The following is a 24,490-nucleotide window of genomic DNA, read 5'->3' as shown; positions in this document are numbered from 1 at the left end:
AGTGTTTAACCACCCTGACAGGAACTTTTTCCTAATGTCCAACCTAAACCTCCCTTGCTGCAGTTTAAGCCCATTGCTTCTTGTTCTATCCTTAGAGGCTAAGGTGAACAAGTTTTCTCCCTCCTCCTTATGACACCCTTTTAGATACCTGAAAACTGCTATCATGTCCCCTCTCAGTCTTCTCTTTTCCAAACTAAACAACCCCAATTATTTCAGCCTTCCTTCATAGATCATGTTCTCAAGACCTTTAATCATCCTTGTTGCTCTTCTCTGGCCCCTCTCCAATTTCTCCACATCTTTCTTGAAATGCGGTGCCCAGAACTGGACACAATACTCCAGTTGAGGCCCGCCTGACCAGTGCAGAGTAGAGCGGAAGAATGACTTCTTGTGTCTTGCTCACAACACACCTGTTAATGTATCCCAGAATCACGTTTGCTTTTTTTGAAACAGCATCACACTGTTGACTCATATTTAGCTTGTGGTCCGCTATAACCCCTAGATCCCTTTCTGCCGTACTCCTTCCTAGACAGTCTCTTCCTGTGTGAAACTGATTGTTCCTTCCTAAGTGGAGCACTTTGCATTTGTCTTTGTTAAACTTCATCCTGTTAACCTCAGACCATTTCTCCAATTTGTTCAGATCATTTTGAATTATGACCCTGTCCTCCAAAGCAGTTGCAATCCCTCCCAGTTTGATATCATCTGATGCATCTGACACTGGCCAATGTCCGAGCCAAGACACCAGGCTAGCTGGACCAACGGTCTGACCCATCCGGTATGTCAGGCCTTATGTTCTTAATGGGTTCACGCGCTACAAAGTCAGTTTGGGGCCTATGAAATGTCACCAGGCTGTGATGCTGCGCCCATGCAGCCTGGTGATGTTTCAAAGTGACCTCGCCACAGTGCGCCCCGTGACTATGCAGCACCCTGAGATGGCTGGGCCATCCCGTGGCGGAGCCTCCTGATGGGACGTCACCGCATTCCCTTACATCACAGCCCTGCTTTGGCGTGACGTCATAGTGCCATTTGCGCTGACGTCAGGGGCCCGCGACGTGACCGCCTGGGCTGCCGCGCCGTTGCCTGGCAACCCGAGAGGGTGGCCGGTTGTAGCGCACGTGTTAGTGTGTGAGCAGACCCCCGCCACCCCCACAGCTCGAGGCAGCTGCTCCCGGGCCGCCTGGCCGGCGGGGAGCGACAGCAGACCCGGAACCCCGCCTCCCTGCTCGCACTGCGCCTGCGCTCACCTACGCAAAGCGCGCAGGGTGCGCAGCTTGCGGGGGGAGCTGAGCGCAGCGAGGCTGGGCCTAGGTGGCGGGCGGGAGCGCCGGCCGGACTCAGGTACAGGCGGCGGGTCGTGGGACCGGCTGGGAGCCCCCCTCCCTTCCCCGCGTTGGGAAGCGGCCCTGGGGGTTGACCCCGGAGCGGCTCCGACCCCCCTCCCCGCGGGGGGAGCCCCTTGGACTTGCCTCAGGCCTGTGGGGACCCCCCGGCCGTTCCCTGGCTCGGGCTCCCCCGAGAGGCGGGGTTGACAGGCCCCACCTTGCGCTCGCCTCTCTCACCCCCCGGAGCAGCGGTTCTCAAACTTTTCTTCTGCGGAGCCAGCTGAAGAAAATGGTTGATGCCCGCGACCCAGCGGAGCTGGGGAGGAGGGGTTCGGGGTGTGGGAGGGGGCTTTGGGGTGCAGGAGGGGGTCAGGGCTCTGGGCTGGGGTGAGGGGTGGGAGGGGGCTCTGGGCTACGGCCGGGGGTTGGGGTGCAGGTGGGGGTCAGGGCTCTGGGCTGGGGCCGGGGATGAGTTTGGGATGTTTGCAGGGGTCAGGGCTGGGCCAGAGGGTTGGGGTATGGTATGGGGTTGGGCTGGGGTGCAGGCTCTGGGGTGGGGCCGGGGATGAGGAGTTTGGAGTGTAGGAGGGGGCCGGGTTTAGGGGCTCAGGGCTGGGGCAGAGGGTTGGGGTGGGGTGGGGTGGGGCTGCAGGCTCTGGGTTGGGGCCAGGGATGAGGAGTTTGGGGTGTTGGGGGGGTCAGGGCTGGGCGAGGGGGTTGGGCTGGGGGTGCAGGCTCTGGGGTGGGGCCAGGGATGAGGAGTTTGGGGTGTTTGGGAGGGGTCAGGGCTGGGCGAGGGGTTGGGCTGGGGATGAAGAGTTTGGGGTGTTGGGGGTCAGGGCTGGGCCAGAGGGTTGGGGTACGGAGGGGGTTGGGCTGGGGGTGCAGGCTCTGGGGTGGGGCCAGGGATGAGGAGTGTGGGGTGTGTGGGAGGGGTCAGGGCTGGGCGAGGGGGTTGGGCTGGGGATGAGGAGTGTGGGGTGTTGGGGGGGGTCAGGGCTGGGCCAGAGGGTTGGGGTACGGAGGGGGTTGGGCTGGGGGTGCAGGCTTTGGGGTGGGGGGCTTGGAGTGCAGGAAGGGATTCCGGTTTTAGTGGGGGCTCAGGGCTGGGGCAGGGGGTTGGGACACAAGGTTACTTCCAGCGGCTTCCGGTCAGCGGTGCAGCTGGGGTGCAGAGGCAGGCTTCCTGTCTGTCCTGGCACTGGGGACCACGCTATGCCCCGGAAGCAGCCAGCAACAGGTCCAGCTCCTAGGTGGAGGCGCACAAGCAGTTTCTTGCAACTCTTGCCTGCAGGTACCGCCAACCAGTCAATGGGAAGGCGGAGCCGGTGCTCAGGGTGGGGGCAGCTCATGGAGCCCCATGGCCCCCCTGTTTAGAAGCCAGACCCGCTTTTGGCCGCTTCCGGGGTACAGCGCGGTGTCGGAAAAGGTAGGCACTAGATTGCCTTAGCTGGGCAGCACTGACAATGGGATTTTTAACATCCCAGTTGGCGGTGCTGACCAGGGCAAGGTGACCCAGTGCCTTACATGCCATGACCCAGTACTGGGTTGCGACCCATGGTTTGAAAAACACTGCTCTGGCAAAATCTCTCTCTCCCCCCTTTCCAATGATGCTGACTTCCAAACTCCTAATTTCTCTCACTGGGCCGTGTGTGGCAGTGACACCCCACCCCCCTTAAGAGCACTGGGGTTCTGAGCCATGGTGGGTGTGCCCTGGGCATGTGGAGCATGTGCTCCATTGGGGTGAGCCACCAATGTCTCTCGGGACCCTGCCTGCTCCCAAGAACATAGCTGACAGGTTGGAGTGGAAGAGTGTGTGGTGTGCACCCAAAAACTAGGGCACAGCTAATTTTAGGTACTCTAACCTTGACTGTGTGCCTCTAAGGACTTGTCATGAGATCCTGGAAACTCCCGCTCCCTACAAGAAACAGTGCCACCCCATAATATAAGGTCCTAAATTCCAGATAGCACTGTGGCTTTGTGCCCTGTGGGGCAGGGCATTGCTATGAGTCATTTTTCAGTTGTGGAAGCTGTGAGTTACTGCCAACTCTGTTCTTGCTACCAGAGGCAGATCAGCTGGTGAATTGCCTCCTCTGAAGGGGGAAACTATGCACCACGTGAATTGTCGTGGCCACACAGGATCCACTATGAAGTATGGTGCTTCAAGCAGTTTTGTGCTTAGGCCTCCATTGCTGCAAATATATTCACTGTGACACCCAACTCTGTTAGTTAGATACCTCTTGGGAATCACAGTCCTAATCCATTTTTCATATGACTTTACAGAAGTGGCAGGGTACTTGGTAATTGGATATTATTTAATAGTCTCAGAATTCCTTATTCCAGAGGGATGGGGGATGTTCCTTTGATCATACAGCCTGACTGAGTTGATCTTTTTACCCTTATAATGCTAGTTCTCTCTTCATAAGTAGTACTGTATCACTATTTTCATTCAATTCACAGAAAATTTGTGTAGCTCCTAAGGAATATTCTAAACTTCAGTGCTTTATCTAGCTGCATTGTATCTTGCTCATGCACACCCTTGTACACTTCTTATTTAGGCTGTCTGTCTAGAGTGGAAGGCCTTCAAAAAAGGGACTCATTTGTTATCTCTCTAAGATACTTTGGATGCTCTGGGTGCCATGCAAGTAGTACTCAAAGGTACATCACATTAAGGTAACAAAAATGGTTTATGTTAGTTTCAGGTAACTAAAACAAAAGTCAACATTCAAGTCAGCACCACAGTGAGAATGAGAAAGATGAGCTTTGCTTCCATCAAACTTGGTGGTAATCCTCCACAAGTGTCTATGAAGTGCTGCGGTTGACTTAATATTGCTCTTAGAGGCCCCAGTTGAGACCTCATTATGCTAGAGGTTATGATCAGTAGACAAAACAAAGTGGAGACCAGGGAAACTGAAAGTGAAGTGACTTGTCCATGGTCACACCACAGGCTAGTGGCAGATCTGGGAACAAATCTCAAGTTTCCTGTGTCCCAGTCCAGTCTCCTATTCAGTGGCCCACGCTGCCTCCCGGTGAAACAGCCATACTTTTCCCAATTTTCTTTGTTAAACACATAACAAATGGGTCCAGAATAAAAGCAGAAACTGCTCAGCAGGACCCATTCCTGAACGCACAACTTAGATGATTGAGGATATGCTCTTTGAAAGTAACAGAACATGATTGCTGCTTTGCTGTTTCAAATGATTAGATCAAGTGTATTTTGTGATATTGATGATGCTATTGCTACCTAATTTTTCCATTTAGTGACCTGACTACATAGGTAATAATCATTGCAGGTGCAGTCTCTTATGTTCTTTAAAATGAACAAAAACTGGAGAGAATTGGTCACTCAGACATTGGATGAGTGATACTGTTGGAGAGAGAGTCTTATTAGGAGTACAGAGTTGATAACTTAGTCCACCTTTTTATCCTGACATGGGTAAAGTGATAGATATCCAACTTACATATTGTATATGTTCCCAAGGACATGGTGATAGGCAAATTTACTAAATAAACAGTAGCAAATACTCCACCTGTAGCTTCAATAGTCTGTTGATTTTGCTATTATTTAATTTTAATGTACGCATTCCCTTGCTGTGTCTTTTAGATCAGGAATCTGGTTCAGGAAGGTTTTTCAGTATAAGTCACCACTGTTAGTAAGCAAACTGACTTGATTAAGGTCAGACTATGCTTTTCAATTGGCTAGGCTTTGTTTGTGCAACTGTTTTTATTTCTTTATCAGGTGTGTATTTAAATGATGCACTGTACCAACGCAGAGAGGGAACCCATAGTTGAGTGTTAAGCAAACACTTGATAAAGGAACCAGAAGCATGCATACATGGGTCAGACACCTGTACATTCTGCATTCCATTATCCAACCCTTTGTCTGAGGACCTCTGTGTGTGTGTGTGTGTGTATATATGTATATATGAAGGTAAAAAGGAATTTAGCCTCCTCTTTGAACAGTTGGTGAGACTTTAGCAGGAGTAGTCAGACTGGTCTGTGGGACCGCACTTCTCAGAATTCAATGATCTGTCAGTCCTAGTTACTTGCTATGATTGTATGGGAGGGAATCTCTGCAGTCTGCACTTCCATATTAAGCGAGAGGGTCTGCTACATGCCATGCAAATTGGATGCAGCCTTCAGGCTCATGATAAGTTGCTAATGTGATCCACTGTATATATACTATTTAAGTTCCTTTAGTATATAGGGACTAGGATGTCAGTGTCATTTGTCCTGAACTGAAAAGACCCCTGTCTCAAACCTGAGAGGTGTGAGTTGCATGTTGGAAAACTTGAGTAGAGAAAGAATTGCATTATTTATTTTTTAAGAAAAACTGGGGGAAAAAATCTCTAGAACTCCTCTTAATTGTGGGGAGGAATAGGAGTATGAGAATGTATCTCTTTTCTTGGGGCTGAAGCCTCTTAATTTAAGATTTGGCAATTCTATAGTGTATTTCATGCCAGGATCTCAAAGCATTTTACAAACAAGCCTTTATGTGATGTAAGTATAATATGAGGTACCTTTTCTAAGTCTCAGTTCACGCATCTGTAAACTAAGTAACTTGTCCCCAAATCTTTGTTAGAGCTGAGAAAGAACCCAGGAGTCCTGTCTCTGTCTCTTGTGCTAATCATTAGATATATTTTCACAATCCACCCCCCACTTTGCCTTTTAGGGAGCCTGAGCCCAGAAATTGATTAGATGATGTCTTATAATTGTAGTCTCCTTCTGCATTCCCGTAATTGGGCAGAGGTTTAATGTATTAGGACCTTAAGCGAACTAAATAAATCCCCCCTTCTAACCTGAGTGTTTTGTATTTGAATTTTTTTTAGTGACAATGAGGAGCTTGTGGATCTTCCTTGCTGTTTTGTTCGTCCCATGGGGCTTTTCTTTGGCCAAGTTTGATGAATTTGAGGACGGAGATGACATTGTGGAGTACGATGATAATGACTTTGCTGAGTTTGAAGATGTTACTGAAGATTTAACCACAGAATCTCCCCAGAGGATCATAACCACAGAAGATGATGAGGAGGAGGCCACTGTAGAGCTTGAAGGTCACGATGAAAATCAGGAGGACTTTGATGATGCGGATGCACAGGTAATGTCAAATTCATGCCGTTGCCCCTCTTAGCCTCTCATTTGAAATGCCCTTTCAGTTATCAAACCAAGATCCACAATTGTTCTTGTACTATACCGCAGTGCAGTACTTATCCTGTGATCCCATCAGATCTTCCAAGCTATGCGGGGTCTGGCTGGGTCAATATTTAGATGGAATATTTTGAAGGAGCACCCAAGATATTCAGACAGTGGTACTCTTCCTTTAGAGTCGGTAGTGAATCCATTGTAGTGCTAGGGAGAGCTCTGCTGCTGGATATAACATCTTCCTATTGAATTGTAAAATGGAGATCCAACTAGTTGCATTGATTAAAGATCCCATGGCACTTCTGTAGAAGTAAAGATGTTAACTTTTGCATCCTGGTCCAACTTGGGAGGCAATATATAATCACCGTAAATGTCCCATACAGTTTCAATTGCATGTAGTCATCTTCTCTTCCCATCATAAACTTTGTAATGCTTTGCTGTGTCCTGTTGAGAGATTGCTGTGATCCACTGCAGAGGTAGGTGCATTTCAGTGATAAATAAAACAGTCTTTTGAGAATCATTTGGGTATTGGTTAATAAAGCACTTTGATACCCTTGGGGTTGAAAGGCACTTTATGCATGTAAGAAAATGGCTGTCAAATCTTCATAAAATTGTGCATAAACATTTTATTGCAGAAATGTTCCAAGTTAAAAAAACAACAACCCACTAATACCCCAGCAATTTACATTGATCTTAACTTTAAAATTTCAGCTGTAACATTGTCAAAGAGACGGCTGCTTTAGAGGGATGATGCATATCCCTTTATTTTATGTCCCACATCTGTTGTATTTGCCACATGCTTACCAGGCTTGAGATGTTTAGGCTGCTTGTGCTCTTATCCCTTAGGAAGGAGATACTGAGAGTGAGCCATATGATGATGAGGAATTTGAAGGCTATGAAGAAAAAACAGATGCATCTCCCAGCAAAAGCAAAGACCCCATAACAATTGTTGATGTAGGTATACATGTCGGAGTGTTTTTCCATTCAGCATTTTATGATTAATTTGTAGTCTGGTAGTCCCTAAAGGGTTCTGCAGAGATCAAGGCCTTCTTGTTCTAGCTGCTGTACAGACATAATTAAAGGTAGTCTTTTGTCCTGAAAAAATTACAATCTGAGTTGACAAGACAAAGGGTGGGAAAGGAAACTGCTCAGAGACGTGACATGTCCAACAGCACATAGCAGATTAGTAGCAGAATTGGAATCAGGTCTCCTGAGTCCCATTCCAGTGCTCTTATGCACTGGATTGTGCTGATTGTCACAGATTTGTAATATGACATTTGAAACTGATGTATTCAACTATACATGGCTTGTTCCTTAATGTGTAAACAACTATGTTAAACTGCTAGTACGTCCCACTCTTGTGGACTCAAACTGAATTGGTGTCATAGTTTATTATCACATGGAACACAGATTGCCTTAATATTATGCCATGATCAGTAAATGTCTCTGCAACAAAAGTAATAGTATTTTTAAACATGGGTTTTGGCCAAAGCATCTTTGAATATGGTTTATCCTTACGTTAGAGAGAGAAAACATGCTATAACCATAGTAACAAATCATGTTTTAGTTAGTGTACTACAGCTAAAACATGATTCTCTAACACATTTGTGTATCTTGATTACACAGGCAACAAAATAACATGTTAAAATGATGGTTATAACAACTGTATTTAAATTGTTGGGTGTTTTAAGTGTAGCTGGGGTTGAACATCGCAGATTTGAAATATATAATATTTAGTCCTATTGATGCCAAAAAAAACCTGAAGCTTTTACAAAGCAGTTAAGAGACAAAAAGGGCAGAGTTACATTTTTCTAAAATGTTGTAATCAAATGTGTCAGTGGGAAATACCTCATCAGCTCTTTTTTCTGAGGGGCAATATCTTGGCAGTAAAACTAATAACCAGCCTCTAATGACTTCAAAAAGAGAACTCCACAGAGAGACAGCAGGATCTTCCTATCAAATTTTGGTCACTATTTGCACTATGGCTCCTAACTGTGTTCTCAAAACACTTTTTCAAAAGTTGGTTACAACACGGTTGTAATGCATCTTTCAGTCACACCTTTTGTAGTGCTCAGATAATGCAGTGATGGGCATGGTGTAAGAACCTGAACAGAATAGTGTTACAATCGTGATGAGGTGCTAGGCTGATTACACTGGAGATTATTCATTAGCACAGTCTGGTTCTTGGAAAATAAATCTTTTCTCCACACTGGTCAGTGATCCTGTGTCAGTATAAACTGTGTTGGGTATATGCTATGTTCTAGGGTGCAATTCAGACTAGTGAGAGGTTGTCACTGCTTGTCCTGTAATCCTGCGTGCCTTAAAATGGTCTGCTTCTGTAGCTCCCTGTCTAGACGCTTTCAGCCAGTGTACAAGCATGCACTGAGTGTCTGTGTGTTGAGCAGTTCTTGTTCAGCAATTCTGATATCAGCAGCCTGCTTGTTATACCAAAGTCACGCTCTGGTCTCACTAGCTTTGATTACTACTAGCCAAATGATCCCCAAACTGTGTGCCCAGAAATGTCCAGCCCTCTTCTGGAATATTGAAAGGAATAATAAGGTCCGTTGCTCCTCTAAAGAGACCAAAGCATAGCAGCTTGTTGCTTTACTTGGAGTTAATAATCACTTCAAATCAAACATAGTCCTCGATAGATTTAGAATAAAAGTAAAACAGGTTTATTTAATCAGAGAGAGATTTTACATGAGGTCAGATATAAGGGATAATGTCAGATATGGTTACAAACAAAAGTAAAAACACTTTCTATGACTAAAACTTAACAGGCTACAGTCTTGGTTCAAGGTAAGGTTTTTACCACACTTCCTTCCAGCAAGATGGCTGACCATCACCTTGGTCAGGATCTCCCACAAAATATAGAGTGCTCGATTCCTTTGTCGTCTGAGTTGAAAGATAATTTGGGGTTCTTTGCCCCCCTCTCTCTTATAGTCCGGTGGACTTTTGAAATGTATCCTTCTCAAAGTTCAGTGCCCCTCCTGTGAGGAAAAGTGCCACGGAGTCTGATGGAGAACTTTCCATGCTGGTTTCTTGCCCAGAGGTACTTTATGCAATGTAAATTGATCTGCCCATTCAGCTTCCAGTATGCCAATGGAGGGTCACTTGACTGTGATTGCCAATTGTCTATGATTGCACCTGGATTGAGGCTTTTCCCTTGGGGGAAAAAAATCTGTTTACCTATTCCCAAGACTTGTCTGGTTCAAACACATTTTAGAAACATCATACAGAGGGAATTCGTAACTTCACATATAACATTATAGCACTTTACAATTCTATTAATAACCAGAGTGCGGTTAGCTTTCGTATGGTACAACACAAGGCATATTTTATACAAATATTATTGCAGTAGTATTTAGAGTGTGAATGCTTGGAGCCTAAGGTCACAGAATACTGTATCAACTATCTTCCAGCATGATTGCTGCTAGTACAAAATAAGCCATGTGTCAGTAACAAAGTTGGCCCTAATTAGGCTCAACTCTGTAGCATAACTTTAGCAAAGCTTATCGCTGTCATTCAGGGATGAAGCTTCTCTGGTAACTTACACGTTCCAAAACAAATGATTGTGCAGAATCCATTACATCCAGTAATAAAATTGCTTCATTCACTCACCACAGGTCCCTGCACATCTTCAAAACAGTTGGGAGAGTTACTACATGGAGATCTTAATGGTAACTGGTCTTCTTGCATACATCATGAACTACATCATTGGGAAGAATAAAAACAACCGGCTAGCTCAGGCCTGGTTCAACAGTCACAGGGAGTTGCTGGAAAGTAACTTTGCCCTTGTTGGTAAGTTTTTGCAGTTGCTATGCCCAACTATTCGCTGCTTTGAATGTGACTGGCTTATATTACTGATGAGAATGGGCTGGGGAGAGGAATAACCTTTTCTCTGGCAGCACTTGTTGAAATTAATGGCAGTTCTGCATGCATTGAGGTAATACACCACCCCTCCAATGCTGAAATGCTATCTAAATGCAGCGACCATAATGGTGTAGAATAAGTTGCATAAGAGAACATTAAGATGGCACTGTAGTCCAATAGAATAACCCAGGAATACCTGAATTCTAATCCTAATGATGCCATTTCACTACTTGTCACCGACCATTAGATCACACTTCCTTTAACTAATATAGTCTTACTTTCAGGGGATGATGGCACAAATAAAGAAGCCACAAGCACAGGGAAGCTCAACCAAGAAAACGAACACATATACAACTTATGGTGCTCTGGCAGGGTGTGCTGTGAGGGAATGCTTATCCAGCTAAAGGTAAGGGTGGGGGAATCTTGCAGTATTGTTCCACTAACTAACATGTGGAAGTTCAAATTTTGTCCAAGTGCTCTCTCCCTCCCTCTCCCCAGGTTGGGTAGCTAGAGGCCTTGGTACGGCTTTTTCTTTTTATAATTCAGGTCTGCGGACTGGATTCCGAATACACACAGGAAGCAGTTTTGCTGAATAAGTAGTGGCCAGTTTTTACATAGTCACTTTTATTATTATACTATCATTTTAAGATCCAATCTGTCATGATCTGAGAAGAGTACCAATGAGTACTTCATACTTCTGGAAAGTGGAGAACTCCCACTGTCCAGTGCTGTGGGGCAGTTGTTCCTGGTCATGATGGTGGATAAAAGATTGGACTGTAAAGCTGTCAGTGGTCCTTCAGTCTAGTAGTGCTTTTTTTTATTCACTTAATGTATCAAGTCCTGGGTTTTGAACCAGTGGAATGCTCGTCAGCTGGAGCGGGGAGAACTTGTCTTTTTCTTATTAGCTTGGCAAAGCAATCCAACCTAAGATCAATAGAAATATTTCCATGATTTCCCCCTCTCCCCATTTCAATGGAAAGTTTTTGTGCTTGGATGTAAATATTTCCCTGCAGTGCTTACAAGCTGAACACTACAGATTTGACCTAGCTCATGAGAACCAAAAAATGAAACCACGAGACTAATAAGCACCATGCTGTGCTCCAGCAGTAAGCGTTTGCAGCATCTGCGTTTAGCTTGGAGAATGAAAATGGTCTAAAAAAATAGCATAAAATGGTCAAAAGTAAACTGGATATTTAAAATTTTCCATTTTAATTGCCTTTGCCTGTCATGACCATTTAGGCTGAAAATCCTATTTTTTTTTAACCTTTGAACTTCTAACTACTATCTGCACAAACTTCCCATCAGACGCTACAGTGTAGCCAGTCCCAAATTATCTGTCCCTTCGCAATGTTGACAACTACATTTATTCATCTTCATGTCCGTTTACTTCCATCTTAGCAGAAGGCGCTCTTAGTATTATAGGAACAGATTCCAATGAGACATGAAGAAACTCCGATGTCTTCCATATAAAAAAGCTGAATATTTGATTCATATATGTGGTGCTAAATACATCCTTTTTGTGATCACTGGAGCAAACGCAGAATGGAAAGCTTTGTCGGTTTCTAAGACCTGGTCTCTGCACAAAGTGGTGCCAGTTTAACTATAGCTGTGATTTTTATACCAATTAGTTAAACTGGCACAGGCTAAACGGATATAACCAGTTTTAAACCAACAGTCAACACACAAAGTGGCACCAGCTTAACTAGGCATATTTAAGTTAATCTAGTGAATCTTTGTGTGTGCAGACAAGACCTTAGCCTGCCTGTAGATGCTACTACACTCCAGTAAATTGCTAAATATGCATAAACTGCAGCACTGTCTACTGTACTAAAACATTCTCTCTTTCAGTTTCTAAAGAGGCAAGACCTTCTGAATGTACTTGCTCGTATGATGAGGCCAGCCTGTGACCAAGTGGTATGCACTCAGTTCTTTAGATTTACTGTGCATAGTTCCTGTTGCATTCCTTCAACTCCATTGGGCTTTTGGTCTTTCCCACAACTAGCCAGATGGTGGCTTCAGAGAGAAGTGCAGCTTTCTTCCATCTTCCTTCAAACAAAGTAACTCTGTGAAATGAGCTGCAAACACCATTCACGTTCTTCCTCTTTTTTTTTTTATGATGCACCAAACTTCTGATGACTGGTGAATTGTTTGTGTCTCTCTGGGTTTTACTGTGTGTGTGGTTTTGTGAACCAAGTCCGTCACACTTCGACTTCATCTTGACAAAATTTGCTTTTGTGACTTGCAGTCTTGAACAATTGTTCTGTCTTTTGAACCCTTTTATGAGTGCAGCCTAATCACACTGGGTAATCTGTTATCTGCCCGGTATTGTGCATCTTGTAAAGCTAATTGGTGTCTAGCAGCTATTAGTGTTAGGGACAATGGGAGCCTATATACCCATATACATGCCCTGTCAAAGTATAAATGCCAGAATCCATACAGTATCCATTAGGCATGCTGTAAGGAAAAATTGGGGGGAAGGGGAATGCTCTGCTAGTACTTATGAGGTTTTACTTTTTCATATCTTTCCTATTATATTTTACTTTTTATATTGTTGGTGTATTCTTTATTCTATCTCATTTAGAAGTGGCAAATGCATGCAAACAGTCTGCTATTGGCTATCCAGTATGCTCTCAAACTGAATCCTCCTAAAGCTCTGCTACGTTGCCCATTGCCAATAAACCCTGAGATGGGGAACACCGCGTTCTAATTTTGTTAGACACTTACCATATGGTTTTAGGAGTGAGAAAAGCCATTAAGTCCAGAGATAAACAGAATAGCTTTATCCCTGTTAAAATAACACCTGAATATAGTAGCTGGACTGAGATTTTCTTTTAGATATTTCAAAAGAAAAGGTACAGCTAACTTTGTAGTGAAAACATTTTGTTCCACAATAAGAGTTGGATCTGTCCATTGCAAGTGCTCCATGGCTGGGGGAGTCTATTGTCGGGGTCCTAGCCCGTGATTATGGCTCCTAGGTGCTATGATAATACAAATAATAATAGTATTAATGCAGTCACTACTGGTCTCTCTTTTTCTCAGCAAATAAAAGTAACAATGAATGATGAAGATATGGATACCTATGTGTTTGCTGTTGGAACAAGAAAAGCCTTAGTGCGACTTCAGAAGGAAATGCAGGACCTGGTATGTGTGTGTTCAAGTTGGAAGTAAATGGATAGTTCAGGCGATTGGGAATGGGGTATAAAGGCTTTCATCTCTAGGTTGCTTGTTCAAGTCCAGGGCCAGTTTGGAATAACTGAAAGTTGTTACCACCTGAAGGCTAAGTGGCCTATAAGAATTAATTTGGGAAATGCATTCTCAGTCCTGTTCCCAGTGGACAAGTATCCACATCCTAAAGCAACTGGCACTGATTTGCTTCTGGATTGACAAAAATGAGGAGTCCTCCTTGTGGCACCTTAGAGACTAACAAATTTATTGGGGCGTAACAACTTCATCAGATGCATGGAGTGAAAAATACCATAAGCAGAATATATATTATAGCACATGAAAATATGGGAGTTTCCTTACCAAGTTGAGGGGGAGGGAGGGGAATCAGTGCTAACGAGGCCAATTCAATTAAGGTGGAAGTGCCTATTCTTAACAGTTGACAAGAAGGGGTGAATATCAAGGGAGGGAAAATAACTTTTGTAGTGATAATGAGGCCAATGCAATCAAGGTGGAAGTTGCGCATTTCCAACAGTTGACAAGAAGGTGTGAGTATCAGCAGAGGGAAAATTACTTTTTGTAGTGACCCATCCACCCCCAGGCTTTATTCAGGCCTAATTTAATGGTGTCCAGTTTGCAAATTAATTCCAGTTCTGCAGTTTCTTGTTGGAGTCTGTTTTTGAAGTTTTTTTGTTGAAGAATTGCCACTTTTAAGTCTGTTGTTGAGTGTCCAGGGAGATTGAAGTGTTGCAATTTTAGCAGAAGGGAAAGGGAACTTCTTTGTCACCTTTACAAGGGGTCTCTTGAAATTGAGTTTTAGCTATGTCGACAGGTGCTCTAAATTTTTGCTTGATTTCTCTTAACCCAGCATCAATTACTTTGTCCGATTTTGAAAAATCTACTCACTAGTGATGACTGGGGAACTTTCTCTGGCAAGTCAGCGTGCCTAAGCCGTCAATTTCTGCAGAATTTAAATTTTCACTAACATCCCCTCCTTAAAAAAAAAAAAATCCACTTTCAAGTCTTGATACTTTCAAAGAATCTTCCCTGATGTGACCAACTCTGTAGACTACTCTAGAGCCCCTGCTGCTGCTTGTAACTTTCCCCAAACAGCAGCAGCAAAGTGAAATTGGCAAGATGTGGGTCAGTTTTGCTGCTGCACTTCATTGTACAGACTTTGCTATATTGCCAAAACCAATGTAAGATGCATTAGTTTCCCTGATATATCCATGTCAGCATGTCCCTACCGTCAATTTTCATCTCATCTGTAAAAATAAATTGCAAGTAACCTCTCAAAACTTAAAAAAAGATACTAAATTAAGAATACAATATATATGTTAGTATCTGGGGTGTTAACGGTGTTGTGGGAGTGTACTTCATGCTGAAAATGTCTGTCCTCAGTCAGATGGAATTAAGAAACAGTAAATCATGTTTATTTGTATTTCAGTACTGGCCAGGATCCCCATTGTTGCTAGGCACTGTTCAAACCCAATAAAAGACACACTTTTTTTTTTCTCTTCTCCTTCCAATAGAGTGAGTTCTGCAGTGACAAACCCAAGTCTGGGGCAAAGTATGGGCTTCCAGAGTCTCTGGCTATCCTGTCAGAGATGGGAGAGATCACAGAGGGAATGATGGACACAAAGGTAACTTTGAAACAACAAGTAGAAACTCTCAGGCATTTTCTTGATGGGCTTGGCCATTTTAAGGCTGGAGTTCAGTGTGGAATCTTTCACAGATGATACAGCAGGGAATTGAATGTCGCATCGTTCTCTCCCTTAGAGAATCCTGAGAAATAAAGCTCCCAAAGCAAATGCAAGAGACAGAAAATAGATAGTTGTTAATGGAGAAAGCATCTGTATTAACTTTCATATATTGGCGTATCCATTGTAAACTTGGGACTTAAGCTGTCCTTTGCAGTGCTGACGTAGGCACAGCAGCATTGCCGAAGTGGTGTAGTGTTAAAGACCTTCAGTATACGCCTTCAAAGTTGTGGCTGATAAATGGATGAAATGTCATGCCCCAAATGAGAACTCTCCATCTTACATCCTTGCGTTGCTAACATTCGCTCAGGACGAGGATGTAGTTTGTCTGCATGGAGTTCTTCTCTAGCAAGAGTCACTAAATCAAGGTGTTAACTTGAGCACAAGAATTGTCAAAAAAGCAGGACGCAGAGACAATATAAGCAAACCATTTCAGGGGACGGGTTGGAGATGAATTGGTTGTATGAAAGACTAATCTCTGTTTCTTTTTCAGATGGTACATTTCCTCACACACTATGCTGACAAGATTGAGTCCGTCCATTTTTCAGACCAGTTCTCCGGTCCAAAACTTATGCAAGAGTATGTATGAAACTAGCATCTTTTAATAGCTATTATAACAGAGCAGCAGACAGTGTATAGACTGACATACTTCTCTGAGTATTCTAGCAGGCTACCTGTTGCATTGGGGGAGATGTATAGAAATAGGAAGTAACGATGAAGCAGGTAACCAGAAGTTCCCAACGTTTTCAGATGCTTTGCTAGTTTTCTAAGATCGGGTGTCTGTTGCCCTCCATTCAGTTGTGTGATCTGACTTCATTGGAACTTGGGCTGCTCCACCCAGTTTAACAATTGCCAGGTATAGCATGCACTGCTGCCTGGGAAGTGACCAACTGCCAGCAAAGGGTCTCAGTAAAGTAAGGATGAAGAACCTAGAAATACCAATCACAAACCATGTACACAGTGGCTGGAAAACCATGGTTTGCATTCATTGTGGATCCTAGAAACGATATTGCATCTTTTTGTTTAATTGAGGTTGACGATTCTAAGAAAACCAAGGGTCGCTTACCCTTTCTCACATGAAGCTGTCTTTACCGTTCTGCCCTCGGTTCCTTATCTTGGCTGCATCTTTCCTCCCTGGTTCTCGCCTGTGTTGTAGAAGTACAGACTCGCTGACTTTTTCATTGCTTCAGGCCTCCTTTTTCAAAGTGCTGTCACTTGGGGTACCTGCTAACAATATATCCAATAATCTGAAGCAAATGCTGCACCAATACACGGGCCCGATATGCTGTGAATAATTTATTTATATATTTATGAAGCCCATATCATTCCCACATTGCAATAAGAGAATAAATCAGCACGTGTGCAAAATACTGAAAGCACTAGGCGCCTCAGCGTCCAGCAGAAATTTAGGGACTTGGTTTCCATAGTGTCAAGGGGTGTATGTACACTATAAATATGAAGACAAGCTCCCTGTGCTCAGGGACTACCAAGCTAAAGTTAGGCTGATGATACCACAAAAAGGCAACTGCGCATGAGGTGAGGAGTACACAGATGGACTGCCCTTTGGAGGTACAGTATTCCATACAGGAATGAAGTATTTTTCTGTGGTGGATTGGCATTTGGATTTTGCTGGAGAAGCTGGCCTTAAAGGGCGCTTCGAATGAAGAGAGGGTGATTATGTGATAGACAAGACTTGGATTTTATAGGAGTTTTTCACTTCCAATTTTCTGGCACTTATATCGCTCATTGTGTTAGATTGTGAAATGAGTCATAGAACCCAGAAATGGAGCAAATGTATGAATCTTCTCAGTAGCGCACTGGATCTTGGATTGCCTCCATCAGTTACTGAGTGGGTGGTGCTGCCTACCTACTTAGACGTTAAGACTTATTTTATGAATGTCTTTTGGATGGGGGGAAAAATTCACTTCAAGGGAAACTGTTGTTTGAAACCTTGTTTTGTGTCAATGAAAAAATAATTGAATATCAGTTATATTGTTTTTAAATGCTACCAGCTGTTTGCAAGAGGCTGTCAGTTCTGCAGTAGTCTAGTGTGTGTTAAGAAATACACAGTACAATGTTATGTCCCTATTTTGTGTTCTCTTATTCCAACTACTCCTTTATTTCCTCTCTTCTGACAGGGAGGGTCAGCCTTTAAAACTGCCCGACACTAAAAGGACACTATTGTTTACATTTAATGGTAAGGAAAGGTTTCTGATAACATATCTGGTAACAGTCTGATCACTGTGTCCAAGCCATGCCACTTTTGGGATCGTAGACAGTATTTCTAGTGACTTAAATGCAAGTAGATAAAGGTACAGGATTCCTGAGTAACAAGTAAAAGGGATGCAATAATGTACAGTAAAGGACTGGGTGGTATATGGCATTGATAATGGAGCTTTGGTTCTCTAGGTTACCAGTTCAAATTCAGCCCAGGTCAATAATGATCAAAAGTCATTCTGGTCTGATTGCAGTTTTATGGTATTGGGGGAAGGAATTTGTTTTCTGTCCACTTTTTGTGGGTAGATGTCCATATCCCACAAGCCATCACCACAATCAAGAATTGAATGTCATCCCTAATGGTGATCCCAGTAGGTCAGCATTGGGACAGTGAGGGACAGCTTATGGTCATGCCTGTTGCTGTCTGTGCTGTGCTTGTTTTTTTGGACTAATAGAAGCTGTCAGGGCTGCCAGGCTTAGCACCCTTTAAACTAAAAACAAACCTACAGGGACTCCAGTTATTTTCAGCAAAGACCAAATTTTCCCTTCAAATGCATATACAAACCTCCCATTGACTACAGAGGAAGCCGTGGGCATATCAGAGGGCAAAATGTGGCCTTTAAATTGTATTTTGCAATGATCAAAGCAGGAATTTCATACCAGTATAAAACCATGGTTGTATTCTTAATCAATCTGGAAGTTTAGTATGAGAGAAATGTGCCTGCTGCCATCTGAAGTATCTGAATTTAATCTCCAAAGCAAATACTTCTGCTAATTAACTCATTTTTGAAAGGAGGATTAGAGCATCTTTCTTTGCAGACTTTTATAAGCAGGCTGAGCAATGTGGAGAGGGCATTCTAATTAATAGCAAAAGCCTTTCCAGTTTCCCGAATTAATCTGATGAAAATGTCTTTGCTTTACAGTTCCTGGTTCAGGCAACACTTCCCCAAAGGATATGGAGGCTTTGCTGCCTTTGATGAACATGGTTATTTATTCTATTGACAAAGCGAAAAAGTTCCGTCTAAACAGAGAAGTAAGTCACGTGCTCCTGTGTGTTGCTGTCAGATAAGATATAAAACTACTTATGGTTAAAGGTCCCATGGTAACTTGTAAGGTGAAGAAGGTGCATCTGAAGAAGTGGGTTTTTTACCCACGAAAGCTTATGCCCAAATAAATTTGTTAGTCTTTAAGGTGCCATCGGACTCCTTGTTGTTTTTGTGGATACAGACTAACATGGTTACCCCTTGAGATTTGTAAGGTGAGGAGCCTTAAAATTCAAATGTAACGTCTATGGTGATTACATTCTGCTTGCCTTAAATCATATGGGGAATATCAGTTGGATTTGGTATTCTTTGCTTCCTGTTGCATAAGAAAAGCATTCAAACTATTGCACTCAAGGAAGCCGATACAACCACAGTCTTACTTGGCGATGGGAGGAAGGGAGGGGTGATTAGAGATAGCAACAGTTATGTACAGTTGAGTATCTGCCAAAAAAAAAGTAGTTCAGTCTGAAGAGAAGGTGAAGAGTTCAGATGATCAAAAACCAATGCACACAAAGGCCATAGGAAAGGGTATTTGCAAATAACTTTAAGAGGTAATTAGATGAAAGGTGGTATATAAAGATCTTGCATTTATTGGCTTTAGATGATAAATCTCCATATCTAGGATGCATGTTGGTAAGGAAAATTCCTCTTAAACTTTTTAAAGCTTTCTTGAAGTAAAAGAGACCATATACTTGTCCATATTTTACTAATGTGGGGTTCCACTCTGAAAAGTTGTTATATTAAAAAAAAAAAAAACACAAAAAATAAGTAGCCCCATTTTATTCAGCAGCAAATCTGCTCCATGCATGTATGAGTCAGACCTGCTTGCTTTAGTAACACAATTTTTGTAATGGCTTTTTACGCTTGTTAGCTCTGCAAAGCCAGTACAGCTGAGAGTGAACTGGCTTCTCTTCCTCCTTGTATAAGGCCCACAGAACTAGGTTCCAGTCAATTACACCTCTGCAATGGGACTGTATTTGTGTGACTGTGCACTTGACTTGCAGAACCTTTACTGCTGTTGAAATAATGAGGAAAGAATCCAGTTTCATACTTAGGTCCTGGGCCGAGTTTGTATAGCTGACCAATATTGGAGAAAGGTGGGGGGACCACACTTTTTACGCGTTAACCAGACAGGTTTAATCTGGGAGCAATACATGTGGAATCACTCTTTCAGAGTAGAACTGCCATTTAAATATTGAGAGGAGCTATTTTTAGTGTCTGTAGCTATTCCAGACACTGTCCCTCTTTTTGCTTGTTGGAACATTGCCTTAGTGCCAATCATTTATCTGTATTAACTGTTTTTATTTTTGTCTCTTGGGGGAAAGGGTAAACAAAAAGCTGATAAGAACAGGGCCAGAGTAGAAGAGAACTTCCTTAAATTGACTCATGTGCAAAGGCAGGAGGCTGCCCAGTCCCGCCGGGAAGAGAAGAAACGGGCAGAGAAGGAGCGAATTATGAATGAGGAAGATCCGGAGAAACAGCGCCGGCTGGAGGTATAATGGCTTTTCAGAACAGCTAAAGAACTAACAGCAAGCGTCTCCCATACGTTACGAGCCTCACTTGTAGGTATTCCAGAAGCATGGCAGTGTATTATCTTCTGTCCTGCTGGAGATCTGAGATAAAGTGGAGCTGGTTTTCACTTATGTATTGATTTGTTAATTGTTTGCCAGTCTGTGTGTCTAGAGGAGACTGCATCCTGAACACTACCTTAATTAGCCGAGTTATCCTGACCTTCTCAAATTGTCAGCTTGCTTTTTCATTGAGAGTACTGATGTTCATTCAGTTCTCTGTATCCTTTCCTCCAGGAAGCTGCTTTGCGACGTGAGCAGAAAAAACTTGAGAAGAAGCAGATGAAGATGAAGCAAATAAAAGTGAAAGCCATGTGAAACCGTTGTGGGAAACTTGAGCTCAGTGCCCTGTGTAGACTTTTAATTCACAGGGTACAAAGAACTAGTTAATTTCATAACCTTACACGTCTTCAAACACTATTGGCCATTAAAAGAAATGCTCTTTGCATTCACGCTACTTAACAATTAATTTGGGTATTACAACAACATACAGATATGTATAGAGGGTGTTTTGTCTCTGCAGCTTTCTTCCAGATGGTTGGATTATTTTGCTACTTCTGATGCTTTAAAAAACTCAAAAAACTTGCAACATCCCTTGAACTCCTTTTGTGATTTTTAAAATGAAAAAAGATTATAAAACTTTTAATCTTTACCAGTAACTTTACATCAGTGCTTTGATTTAGGTTTTTAATGTTACAGGTAATTTTTTCCACTTAATTTAGGGGGAGGAAAATAGCCCTCCCCCATGTTAGTGAAATTGCACGATAAACATTGGTGTGTTTCTATATCTGCATCAAGCTTGTAAAGGTGCAAAACCTAGAGCCTTCCATATATGGTATGGATATTTCAGGGATTTAAAACCAGTATAATTTAGAAAGATAACTTTTAAACACAGGGCACTGAAACAGTATTGCACAATCTATGCTATGGTTGGCATAAAGATAAAAGCTGTCGGTCGGTTAGATATCAGGGAATGGCATACATGAGCACTGTTTCTTATCTGTAGTTGTGAATGTTGACAGCGTAATACAATGTGAATTCTGTACTTTGTTTCTTCTTCAGAAGCGAATGCATGGTGAGTTGGCAACTTCCTCTAGGTTTGAATACTCTTAGTGTACGAAGTTGCCTCTTAAATATTTTCCTCATTTTGATGGCAGCTGCTGCCTATTTAATGTTCAGCAAGAGGCTAGATTTGCAATTAAATATCTGTGCAACTTCTCTTTTCCCTAAGCAAGGAAAAAAATTTTTTAGAGGTTATATAGCTTTTTTGATCTGTTGAAATAGTTATTTATTTCAGGATTTTAAGCTTCAGGTGGGGGGAGAGATGCATGTGGAGTTAGGGGGGAAGAAATGGACACAACTGTACAAGCACACTGCTGTCTAAGCGCTGCATTTCATAGATGCTTCCTACCTAGAAAGCATTTTATTGTTTTTTTTTGTAACCTACTTTATGCAGTCGTTTTTCTGGGGAAATAATCTGTGTGTCTTTCTCTTGCATTTTCTTGTTTGATGCTTTGAGTATATAATTTCGTTCTGAGGCAATAACAATGAGCTGCTGTTGAAACAGCATGTGCTAAAAGCCTTTGTTACAGCATGAGACATTTTACACAGTTTTGAATGCAAAAATCTGTAATTGTGATAGACATACAAATATAATCATTTTATAACAGCTGGTGAAAAGTAATTTAAAGCCAAAAATAGCATAAATTTCTGTGTAATTTTACTCTTTTCGCTCTATTTAGCTTGAGAGGGTGCAAGTTGTACAGCTTCACAACGTTCTTTTTAAAGAAAGTATTAGTTTGTGCTCTTTTGAGTAAATAGAATGCGTTGCTGAAGTTCCATACACTTTTGGGCCATGGCAGCTATTTTTGTAATATGAACATTCATACGAACGATCTATGAAAAGAGTAAAATATAACTGAAACATTCTAACCGCCTTCTTTACTTTGGTGGACTCCTTGTGCCTTTTGAGTATAGCCTCTATTAAACCCTCGTATCTTCTATGAGAACTACTATTATGTTTAAAAATGTACATTGAACCAGCTCATTAGAGTTCTGTTTTTCCACTCTGCTCCAGCAACTTGTTGTCATCAAGAGTGCTGTCTCCTAAGAGAAGCTATTATCTTTTGGTCGGCTTTCAGTATATAAGCCCATCTAGCATTCTGGATAGAAATTGCCATATAATACCCATTCTTTTTACACGGAGAAATCAAGCAAGTTTCGAGTGACTTCAGGACCCCCTTGCTTGCTATAGATGAAATACTAGTGTCCTAGCCCTTTCCACTTGGTAGCGCTGAGACCTTGCGGGGGGAAATGAGATTCTAGAATTTAGAGCATTAGGCAACAGCCCATCTTTGCATCATAAGGGCATGGGTAAATCTACAACAGTATTAATATTTTGGGAGGTAATACTAGTCACAGGACAGTTTAATGTATCTTGCCCTCTAAATACAGGTTCAAGTCTCCTGTTCTCCTTTCAAACATCAGGAGCTTTAGGAACTTGTAAGAAGCCAAGAATTACAAGTCTAAAATTAGACACCCCCATGTGCTGGTCTCAGTGCAAACCAGCCTACTCTTGTAAATACAAAGAATTGGAGGATTTGAATTTCCTGCTTGAAATATTTTTGTATATTTCAATAGTCTCATAAGTAAACGAGGGCAGTGTGGGCTATCTGAAATGACTATAAGGTGGGTGCACAACTGGGTGGAAGATGGTATTCAAGGAGTAGTTATCAATATTTTGCTGTCAAACTGGGAGAACAGAGCTAGCAGTCCTGGGTGTGGTTCTAGTCAGTACTTTCATTAAGGACCTGGATAATAAAGTGGATAGTAGGCTGATAAAATTTGCAAATGACACCAAGTTGGGGGTTGCAAACACTGTGGACGACAAGATTAGAATTCAAAATGACCTTGACAAGTTGGAGAATTGGGATGAAATTCAGTAAAGACAAGTACAAAGTACTTCACCTAGGGAGGAAAAATCAAATGCACAACTACAAGATGGGCTGAGTGGTAGTACTGGTGAAAAGGATCTGGGGGTTATAGCCAATAATGTGATGCTGTGAAAAAGGCTATACTCATTCTGGGGTGTATTAACAGGAATGTTGTATGTAAGACATGGGAGATAATTGTCCTGTTCTATTTGGCACTGGTTAGGCCTCAGCAAGAGTACTGTGCCCATTTATGGGCACCAGACTTTAGGAAAGATGTGGATAAACTGTTTAGAATACCTGATCTATGAGGAAAGGGTTGGGGGGGAAAAAAAGTGGGTCACGTTTAGTCTTGAGACAAGACAACTGGCGGGAGCAGAGGAACATAAAAACTGGCAAGGGTATTTGAGCTTGGACTGGAGCCTAAACTCTTGGACCCTGCAAAGGTGGAAGTTGGGGTGATTTTTCTGCCCCAGAACTTGAGCCCTGTGAGCCTGAGTCAGCTGACCTGTGCCAGCTGTGGCTGTCCGGCAGGTCTTTTATTGCTGTGTAGACATACCTAGGGGTTGAGGGCATGTCTTTCATGTACTGTGGCCCTACTGGCTTTCTGGAAGAGAGAGCTGCGGTAAGTTGACAGTTCTTGAATCACAGAGGGGCTCTCCTGCATTACAAACCTCTACAGTCACATAGGTGGGTTGGTGTCTTGCTGTTTTTATTTTCTGAGTGCTTTGGTTTGCACTCAGTTGCATTTTCTCTACATCTTTCCTCTAAAAGGTGTTTGCAGGCAGCCTTTTACAACCTTTACTACTGGTTCAGCCTGTGCTGAAGAAAGGGGACTAGGAGGCAGGAGTCCTGGATTTAGACCAAGAGGATAAGAAATTTAACCTCTTTGTAAAATTGGGCTAATTCTTACCTCCTCCTCATGTTTGTAAAATACATTGAGATCCTTCAATGGAAGGTGCTATAACGGTAAAAAGGTCATTGCCTGGTCCTATAATACTGTCCCCTCTAGTGAATGTGGCAGCTGTTGAGGTATTTAATAACTCATAGCATCAAGAATACAGTTTTGAGGGAAAGGGAATAATACTGAATACTGTACATCAGAAACTGCCAGGGTACTGCTATAGGAAATAACTACTCAAGTTGGAATTTTGACCACAGCATGGAGTTTTCATTTATGTACTTTTGAAGTATGAGATTTTAATAATCCTAACTGGCCAAGGCTCATTTTCTCATCCAAAATTATTATTTTGAATATTTTGTATATTATTTTGAAACTTACATCCACAAACACTATTTTGTAAATTGTTGCTATCTCTTTTATAAAAGTTCCTAGTATACTCTGATGTCATAGTCTTAACTGTGTTGCTAACCCATGCCTTCAAAAGCATGCATCAGGCCACCCAAAATCATGGTTGGCTTGAACATCACAAGATTAAAAAATACAGGTTGGGGGGTCTTTTTATTTGCTTTTAGGTA

At 42.6% G+C, this 24,490-nt stretch overlaps 1 protein-coding gene across 4 annotated transcripts; it reads left to right on the top strand.

The window, feature by feature from the left end:
- Window positions 1-1,146: 1,146 nt before the first annotated feature.
- Window positions 1,147-21,750, top strand: CCDC47 (coiled-coil domain containing 47). 4 transcript variants are annotated; one of them, XM_039516854.1, is made up of 14 exons: window positions 1,147-1,335; window positions 3,878-3,977; window positions 6,149-6,414; window positions 7,305-7,412; window positions 10,085-10,259; window positions 10,616-10,737; window positions 12,180-12,245; window positions 13,371-13,472; window positions 15,026-15,136; window positions 15,747-15,832; window positions 17,392-17,450; window positions 18,394-18,503; window positions 19,839-20,006; window positions 20,319-21,750. In XM_039516854.1, the coding sequence occupies exons 2-14, from the start codon at window positions 3,959-3,961 to the stop codon at window positions 20,397-20,399; spliced, it is 1,473 nt and encodes a 490-aa protein (XP_039372788.1). In that variant the 5' UTR covers window positions 1,147-1,335; window positions 3,878-3,958; the 3' UTR covers window positions 20,400-21,750. The 4 variants fall into 4 exon arrangements, with proteins under 4 accessions (XP_039372788.1, XP_039372790.1, XP_039372789.1 ...); XM_039516856.1 differs by having other exon boundaries at window positions 3,878-3,992; XM_039516855.1 differs by lacking the exon at window positions 3,878-3,977.
- Window positions 21,751-24,490: the final 2,740 nt, after the last annotated feature.

Source organism: Mauremys reevesii, linkage group 27 (assembly GCF_016161935.1).
Source record: "Mauremys reevesii isolate NIE-2019 linkage group 27, ASM1616193v1, whole genome shotgun sequence".
Classification (NCBI taxonomy): domain Eukaryota; kingdom Metazoa; phylum Chordata; order Testudines; family Geoemydidae; genus Mauremys; species Mauremys reevesii.
Note: the sequence above shows the minus strand (reverse complement) of the source record. Positions and strands in the feature narration are given on the sequence as shown.